General features: G+C 44.3%; 1 protein-coding gene across 1 annotated transcript; it reads right to left on the bottom strand.

Annotated features, from left to right (window-relative positions):
• On the bottom strand, positions 8,027-9,124 carry LOC109821541. Its single transcript, XM_020387722.1, has one exon. The coding sequence runs from the start codon at positions 9,122-9,124 to the stop codon at positions 8,027-8,029; it is 1,098 nt and encodes a 365-aa protein (XP_020243311.1).

The following is a 9,801-nucleotide window of genomic DNA, read 5'->3' as shown; positions in this document are numbered from 1 at the left end:
TAGGATGATAAGTCCCCAAAGTTACTCCAATCGCAACACAAATCTTGTCACGTTAACAATACACCTCTGACGAAACGCACTTATCAATCCTCGTCAATAGGATGATAAATCCCCAAAGTTGCTCCAATCGCAACACAAATCTTGTCACGTTAACAATACACCTCTGACAAAACCCACTTATCAATCCTCGTCAATAGGATGATAAGTCCCCAAAGTTGCTCCAATCGCAACATAAATTCTTGTCACGTTAACAATACACCTCTGACAAAACCCACTTATCAATCCTCGTCAATAGGATGATAAGTCCCCAAAGTTGCTCCAATCGCAACACAAATTCTTATCACGTTAACAATACACTTCTGACAAAACCCACTTATTAATCCTCGTCAATAGGATGATAAGTCCCCAAAGTTACTCCAATCGCAACACAAATCTTGTCACGTTAACAATACACCTCTGACGAAACCCACTTATCAATCCTCGTCAATAGGATGATAAGTCCCCAAAGTTGCTCCAATCGCAACACAAATCTTGTCACGTTAACAATACACCTCTGACAAAACCCACTTATCAATCCTCGTCAATAGGATGATAAGTCCCCAAAGTTGCTCCAATCGCAACACAAATCTTGTCACGTTAACACTACACCTCTGACAAAACCCACTTATCAATCCTCCGACTTCATGGATAGTGCCTCACTAGGTGATGTGCCTTGTCTACCTCTTTTTTATTCCCCTGCTAAGTCTTCATCAAGACTGGGGGTTGGTTACTTGGAATCCACTGGATTAAGAGTAACGAATCTTTCACATCGTCGAGTTAACATTACACTTCTGACGATCATCATCCCCACAGAGTATGCATTCAGTTAATCGGCAACACAATTCTTGTCACGTTAACAATACACCTCTGACAAAACCCACTTATTAATCCTCGTCAATAGGATGATAAGTCCCCAAAGTTGCTCCAATCGCAACACAAATTCTTATCACGTTAACAATACACCTTTGACAAAACCCACTTATTAATCATCGTCAATAGGATGATAAGTCCCTAAAGTTGCTCCAATCGCAACACAAATTCTTGTCACGTTAACAATACACCTCTGATAAAACCCACTTATTAATCCTCATCAATAGGATGATAAGTCCCCAAAGTTGCTCCAATCGCAACACAAATTCTTATCACGTTAACAATACACCTCTGACAAAACCCACTTATTAATCCTCGTCAATAGGATGATAAGTCCCCAAAGTTGCTCCAATCGCAACACAAATTCTTATCACGTTAACAATACACCTCTGACAAAATCTACTTATCGACTCTCGTCAATAAGAGCAATAAGTCCTCAAAATTACCCCGATCGCAAATTCTTCTTGTCACGTTAACATCACACCTCTGATAAAATCCACTTATCGACTCTCTTCAATAGAGCGATAGGTCCACAAACTCGTCAAGTTAACACCACACCTCTGACGACCAAATCAACTTATCGACTCTCTCCAATTGAGCGATAAGTTCTCAAAATTGCTTCCATAGCAATATCTTTCTTGTCACGTTAACACTACACCTCTGACAAAATCCGCTTATCGACTCTCTTCAATGGAGCGATAGGTCCACAAACTCGTCAAGTTAACACCACACCTCTGACGACCAAATCAACTTATCGACTCTCTTCAATAGAGCGATAGGTCCATAAAATACTGTTATGTTAACATAACACCTCTAACAGTCAACCCCCCAATGAACTTGTTAATTCTTTCGGTGTTTCAAGCTACACAGGAAGAAATGACACCAAAAATCCATGCCTTCACGCATGGGGGACTTTATCTCGATCCCTAATTAGAGATAAGTCTGCATCTAACACATGCTGCCGGGTAGCCTATTCCCGCAATAATAGCAAAGCCTACGTATTCAATATCGTAGCAGGTCGTTATTAATAACGCCAAAATCCATGCCTTACACGCATGGGGAATTTTATCCTGAATCCTAAGTAAGGATAAGTCAATGTCTAACACATGTTGCCGGGTAGCCTATTCCCGTAATAATAGCAAAAGCCTACGTATTCAATATCGTAGCACCAAAATCCATGCCTTACACGCATGGGGAATTTTATCCTGAATCCTAAGTAGGGATAAGTCAATGTCTAACACACGTTGCCGGTTAGTCTTTTACCGTGAAAAGGACATCAAAATCCATGCCTCACACGCATGGGGGACTTTATCTCGATCCCTAATAAGAGATAAGTCTACGCCTAACACGCGTTGCCGGTTAGTCTTTTCCCGTCAAAATGACAAAGTCTATGTATTCAAAATCATAGCATCAAGTCTAAGAGAGTTCATTCTCTTAGCACAACGTTACATGTGGAACGGACTTAGACAATCCAGATGCTAGCCCGACTCAAACGGTAGTCGGTAAAGGCTTATCAAATCCGTTGATGGCTGAGGGTTTGCCAAAAATCCTACGCACGTTTGCAGGCCCATCAACTTAATGGATGTGAGTCGAGACTTAAAACAGATGCGTAAAAGACAAGTCTCAAAGACTTAGTCAAAAATGCACGGAAGCCACTTCCATGTCTTAAGTCAAAACGTTGAGATCAGACCCGCGATGCAAAAACTGAACGTCGAGGTCACACCCGTGTTCCAAATTCAACATGCAAGGGTGAAACCCGCATCTCAAGATCAAAATGCAGGGTCCACCCCCACATTCCAGAAGCAGGATTATGGCGCATACCTTCACACAGGTCCTGCGTGGAAAATCTCTTCAACCAAGCTGTCTTTGAAGCGAGTACAGAGAACAACTCCTTTGTGACAAGAAATCAACATCTCCAAGATCAGAGTTGAGATCCAAAATATTCCGAAAATTCATCCCAGTCAACCGCAAACTTTCGAAAACTTTGGAGGGGGTTCTGTAGGCTGTCTAAAAATCACAATAGATAGTTGATCCCCCATCAAACACTGATGATGGAAGTTACAATCTGACGACTTCCAGAAGGCTACAATTTGAGGACTTTCACGTAGAAGGCTACAATCTGACGACCTTCACGACGACTGATGAAAGCTCTAATTCAACAGCATTCACAATCAACATCGGGAGTTACAATCCGACGACTCTCATATTTTCAAGGAGCCAAGATGAAGGTTACAAGGTGATGATCTTTGCAACGCTCTAGCAAAAGAGACTACAAATTGACGGTCTCTTCATATTAGAATGCAGATATCTCTCAAACCGTAAGGAATTTGGCGAAACGGAGGAAGCGAACCAAAGCATTTGGCTTGGTTCGGATGGCCCCGTCTCGTCGAGATAGCCGATTTTTATATATAATTTGTCCAATTCTGACTTAAGGTTTGAAAGTTATGACCTGTTCTTCGTAGCAAATTATGTTCCAAAGTCCGTCTGCAAGACCGGACTTCGTCAGAACATTGGACTTAGGCTGAAGCTCGCCGAGCCCACCTAAGGCTCACCTCTGCATCCAAGATTCAAAGCGCAGAGGTCGTGCCTGCGTTCTAAACTCAAAACGCAGAGGTCGTGCCCGCGTTCCAGATTCAAAACGCAGAGGCCGTAGCTGTGTTCCAAACTCGAAACGCAGAGTTCATGCAGAACCTAACTCTGTGTTCCAGGTCCAAAACGCAGAGTTCATGCAGAACCCAACTCTGCGTTTCAGGTCCAAAACGCAGAGTTCACCTCTGCGTCTCAGATGCCAAAACGCAGAGTTCACCTCTGCGTCTCAGATTCCAAAACACAGAGTTCACCTCTGCGTCTCAGATGCCAAAACGCAGAGTTCACCTCTGCGTCTCAGATGTCAAAACGCAGAATTCATCTCTGCGTCCCAACTGTGCATCTCCAATTTACAGAGCGCGTGCGTCCTGTGCGTTTCCAATCTCTAGCAGAGATTTAACTCTGCGTCTCATCTCTAAGACGCAGAGTTAAGGTCCAGAACGCCAATTTAGGCGTTTTACTTGTTCAAACACAAGTTGAACGGCCTCAAAACCGTTTATCCCACGTTCTGAGGGATTTCCGCCCCACTTAGGAGCGGATTAAGGGGGTAGTTACCACCCTTAATCCCCTATAAATAGTGGGAAACTCAACTGAGTGCAGATCCTTCTTTTTTGGGGGGGGGGAGCAAAGAAGAGATCTTCGGCTAGCTTCTGATCGGATTTTATCTCATCAACAGAGGGAGATTCGGTCAAGGGCTTTTGGGATCTAAGACTTGGCAGCAAAAAGGGGGAATTTCTTGGAGATCGGATCATTCTCCAACAGAGATCATCTTCAAGATTGGCAACAGGAGCATTCCCTTGGCTTATAACCGACTTTCAGTTCAAATCAACCCTTTTTCAAGAGGTCAAACTCGTTCAGAGTTATCAACTCGTTAAGAGTTATTTTCAAACTTGCCACGCAAGTTCTCCACAGCGTCGAATCGTGAGGAGAAGACTATGTTCCAGTGAATCAAGGCGTGCGGATCGTCAACGGAGAGCAAGTTCGACATAATCAATCGAAGGAGGCACTCCATCGCTACCAAGAAGAACCCAGTTTTAAACAAAGGGGAGAATCAAATTCATTCTCCTCTCTTTTGTAATCGGAATCCAAATTGTAATTGATTTTGAGAGAAATACAAGTCAAATTTTCTTTCATTGTCTTTTTACTGCAAATTTCCAACAAACAACGGCTACATCTTTCCGGTTTAAATTTTGAAAGAGGTAATCCACCCATGTGGTATGAATAATGCCCCCTCCACGCATCCCAAAGACTTGGGCACATATATGGAAGTGGCACATCAATTCCCAGAAAGTAGCATAAATTTCCGGGTGCGCCACCTTCAGTAAGGAAAGCTCCTCGGTGGTGGGGATAAACTCCTCGTAGGGCGTTTTTCCAAGCAGCAGCCCCGACACTACCTGCATCTCATGAAGAGCAAAACCTAACTCTCCTGCAGGTGTGAAAAATGTGCAGCTGTCCGGGTTATATTTCTCCAACATAGCGAAGAAATTGTGGAAACTTTGCACAACTCCCCGTCGAACAGCTAATACAGGAATTGTGAGACCCGATTGAGCGAGCGATTCCTTAAACTCCTTCAGAACAAAGTCAACCATACGGGTCCACCAACCTCCTTCTCCAGAACAGACCCATCCAGGGGATCTGAACGTCTGGGTAGAGAATTCGCCCTGAATTGCAAGGAATTGGTGAATAAAGATGTTCGCTGGACGTGACATCTCCGAAACCAGCTCCTTCTTCTCAAACAAATCAGGTCTTAACCCCTTGAGTTGTCCCCCAATTTGTGTACGAGCTTGCCGACCAAATCCAAGCGACACGTTCTCCTTCTCCTTGACTATGTCGAAGGCCAAACCCCGGCGGCAACTCACATTCAAAAAGTAGGAGAGCGGGTACATCCTCTTCATGTTGGGAAGGAATAAAAGGCGACTATCAACTCTCCGTAGTAGTTTTGAATCTTCCACATATGTGAGATGACCATCGACTGGTATGCGATCTCCAAATATGAATGCTGGTTTAGGAAACTAGGCATGACCAACAGGGGTCTCCAAGTCTAAATCGGTTATCAGAACCCTGAGAGTAGAGCATTGAGGGAATTTAATCATTTTCGCTCTTTCCGAATCAGGGAAAGTACACAATGGAATCCTGCTCTGAAGACTGAACGGTTCATTCGTGTTAGGTCCACCGATATATCCAAAATGATGCTCTTGTGAAAGCGGCACGTTTGGGAGAAGCACTGTACAATCAAAAGCAGAGGTTAGCGGCTAGAAGCGAACTATCAACATAAAGACAGAGTCTGAAACACAAAGGGTTAAAGTCTCCTGTCAAAGTCTCCAACGCGAAGGTCGAACCTCGCGTCAGAAGTCTCAAACGCGAGAGTCAATCTCGTGTTGAAAAATTTGAACGCGAGGGTCGAGACCCATATGGGATCCCAACCCCGCGTTTTCATTGAGCTAAAACGAGTCATCTTCCTCGTTATCAAGAACCCATCTAGGGTTGTCAAAGAACTTGCCAAGGCAAGTTATTTCGGTCAGCACTCACCATGACAGGGAGGCCCCTGTGGCGGCGATGTCGACGGCAAAGTTCCCGCATGGACAAGGACACCGCCGGCGTCCTCAGCAGACGGCATCTCGGAGGTCACTCCAGCGACTTTCTTAGAGTTTGAGCTCGTTCTCCAAGGCACCATTGATGCAGTTGATCGGAGGAAACTATTTTGAACGAGGAGTTCGTCGAAATCTCACCAAAATCAAACTAGAGTTCTCGTTCTTGGAAATAGCCGAAATTGTAGAGAGTCAAATGACTCTTGACGTGACCACTCAGGTCTATTTATAATAGCCGTCAAGCTGTTTAGATGGCACGGGATTCTAAGAGTGAATCCCAACCATCTTCGAAATGCGAAGTTCACAACCGCGTTCTAAATCCCAAGCGCAAGGCTCAGACCAGCGTTATGAAGGCTTGAACCTCGCGTTCTGAACCCCAAACGCAAAGGTCACTTCGGCGTTATACTTCTTCTAAATGAAGAATCTACATTTGTGTCATCAAACACAACACTTATCCCTCAAAGTCACGAGCCCTCTTAACAGAGAGTTAGTCAAAGCCTCTATATCTCATTAGCAGAATCTAAATTCTCATCAGGCTAATACTGCACCCCAAAATCAACTTATCGATTCTCGTCAATAGAACGATAAGTCCTCAAAATTGCCCTGATCGTAATATTTCAGCTGTCACGTTAAAATTACACCTCTGACAAAATTAACTTATCGATTCTCGTCAATAGAACGATAAGTCAGAATCTACATTTGTGTCATCAAACACAACACTTATCCCTCAAAGTCACGAGCCCTCTTAACAGAGAGTTAGTCAAAGCCTCTATATCTCATTAGCAGAATCTAAATTCTCATCAAAAATTACACCTCTGACAAAATCAACTTATCGATTCTCGTCAATAGAACGATAAGTCCTCAAAATTGCCCTGATCGTAATATTTTAGCTGTCACGTTAAAATTACACCTCTGACAAAATCAACTTATCGATTCTCGTCAATAGAACGATAAGTCTTCAAAATTGCTCCGATCATAATATTTCTCATGTCACGTTAAAATCACACCTCTGACAAAGTCAACTTATCGATTCTCATCAATAGAGCGATAAATCCTCAAAATTGCCCTGATCGCAATATTCCCCCTGCCAAGTTGAAACTACACCTCTGGCATTTATAGACTTCTTTCATTGTTCAAAGCAAAAATAACACAGGAAGAATTCTATCGGTCATCCCCATTACTGGAAAATAATAAAATTTTTATCCTCAGCAGTTGGAAACTTTCTAGAGTTGTTTTAAATGATAATAAAGAGAGTTTTCTGCACCAAAATCATCGTGGAGATGTATTCTAAGTCATGAATACATCTCAGGCATTTCTCGTGACTTGTATTCAAAATCAAAACATGATAAATGCAAGAAACAATGAGAAGTTAATATCACTTTTTATTCAATAACCAAAAGAAAGTGATACAAGACAAACTTGTTCTTGTCAAAAGAACATTACAAAAACCCTATTCACTCACGCATTAGATCAAAAGATATAAGTTGAGCCTTAACTTTAGCTAACTCCTCCTCGTGAGTAGCTCGCACCATGGCTTCAGCCTTCGCCCGGAGTTCATCCTCACTGGGTATGGTGATGGCCGCCGCTTCATTCTTGGCCTGTACTAGGGCTTGGGCCTGTGAATGATATTCCAAAGTACCGTTTGCATTCTAGGTACTGAGGATATTGACAATGTTTTCTTCACGGGAGAGTTCAGCCTTCAATCGTAGGACTTCGGCTTCAGCTTCAACAAGTCTGTCCCGAAGCGAATTCATAGGAGCAGTTGAGCGTTCTAACTCTTCTCGCTTCCGAATGTTACGCTCACGAAGCTCCGCGATCTGACGCTCCTTCTCAGCTAAGTCCCGTTCTATCGCTTCTCGGCGAGCTACTTCGGCGACCTGAAGACCAGCCAAAGTGGACATAATTTGCGGCTGAAGCTCTTTGTGGCCCAATGTCTCGAAACGCTATAATTGCTCTTCAAAACGAAGAATAATTTCTGAACAGCGCTCGAACCACTGAGTGTTTCCCACACTCCTAACTCCGTTCAGGCCTGCCTCCAGAAGAGGTCGAAAGGAATTTAAAGTTCCCCGGCCATTCACCATGTATTCAACCACCGTCTTCGCGAGGCTATTTAGATACACCAGAGAGATCTGAAGAAATTCAGGTGTGTCAGCGAGACTGGAAACCACAGCCGAAGACGCCCCTCTAGCCATCGAAATTGGTGCAGGGGATCCTGGCGCTGAAGCTGCAGAAGCGGTAGAAACATTCAATTGTGAGGGGCTTGAGGTCAAAGCCATCATCGCCCTTGCCTGAGATGTGGTTGGCCGTGCCTCTGTTGAAGTAAGTGAGATCTTCAGTAATGCAGTAGGCGAAACGGCTACAGTAGATGAGGCAGGTAGAGGCTGCTCTTGCGCAGGAGCTGACACCGGCACGAGCTGTTGTTCCAAAGGAGGAGTCACAACTGTAGCCGGTGAAACAGTTGCCGTAGATGAGCCAGGTAAATGTTGCTCTGGCAAAGGAGTCGGTGCCGGCGCAGGTGCTTGCTCTAAAGGAGCAGCAGAAGTAGTCCCAGGAGTAGGTGAACCTGCACGGAAAAATGGTCGGAACACGGAAAAAGCATGTGGAAGAAGTCGAAACAAACAAAGCTTACCGGTGAGATAAAAAGGAGTATAACCAGATGCTTTGTCGGATGGGACCTTGGGAGCATCATCAAAAGTAGTGATGTCATCTATGGAGTCATGCTCTTCATCATCTTCACCATCATCCGGCATGTTGCCAACGTCAGCATCCTCATCGTCTCTATCTTCGTCAGCTGCACCACCAATCGATGAGCCTTCATAATCAACTCTCTCCTCATCATCCTGAGCCGCTGAAGGTTTCAGAAGATCTGTTCCAGCAGCTGGTTTATTCATAAGTCCCGTTATAGGACTAGGAATTAAATCACCAGCTTGTGACATTAAGGCTGAAGGAGAAGGGGATGGATTCTCTTCAAGACCCCCTGGTTCTAATGCAGGAGACTTAGGAAGGTCCATCACCGGAGCAGATTCTGCATCTGCAGCCATTAACTCATCCTCTTCATCTTGGGGGGGATGATAAGAAGAAGCGTCACTCGATAGGGCTGGGCCATGAGAACGAAGCCCAGTTTTACGTGGCAGGCCTGCAACAGAGGATTCCTGTTGTTCTTCATCTTCAGCAGCTTTGATGGCATCAGCCATCAACTTGGATTTTGGTTGGCCTTTGGGGGGAGAATCAACCAGCAGTTTCCGACGGATCTGCTTATCATACTTACTGGCTTCATCTGCAGAAAGTTTTCTTTTTCCCGCTGCTCTTGTTGTGGGAGGATCAACCACTCGTTGCTCTTCCCTTGGAGCAGGCTCAGCTGTCTGTTCCTCTTCCTACCCACCAGGCTGGTTTTCAATGGATAGGAACTCGTCGATCCTTCTCAAGCGAGATGTCTTCGACCCCTTTCTTGAAGCATACATATGCCTGATGTCTTTCAGGCAAGATGTATTTAAGTTATAATTGGGAGTCTGGGAAGCGGCGAAATACCAGTTACAGAAGCTTATGGAAGTGTAGGAGTTGGGTGTTTTATGGGGAAGTCTGAAGATGGCTCTGGTACAACCTGCTACAAAATAGTACCAAGCCCTGGCTCCTTCATACAAATTGCCTATAACTGAGAGTTGAGGACAAGGGTTCCCGACGTATAACTGATCATACCCAAATTGACGAGCAAACCTAT

The sequence above is a fragment of the Asparagus officinalis genome, chromosome 8 (assembly GCF_001876935.1).
Source record: "Asparagus officinalis chromosome 8, Aspof.V1, whole genome shotgun sequence".
In the NCBI taxonomy this organism is placed as follows: Eukaryota; Viridiplantae; Streptophyta; class Magnoliopsida; order Asparagales; family Asparagaceae; genus Asparagus; species Asparagus officinalis.
Note: the sequence above shows the minus strand (reverse complement) of the source record. Positions and strands in the feature narration are given on the sequence as shown.

Bases quoted from the DNA above. Each gene is read 5' to 3' on its own strand.
- LOC109821541 (XM_020387722.1), bottom strand. From the start codon at position 9,124: ATGGCTGCAGATGCAGAATCTGCTCCGGTGATGGACCTTCCTAAGTCT.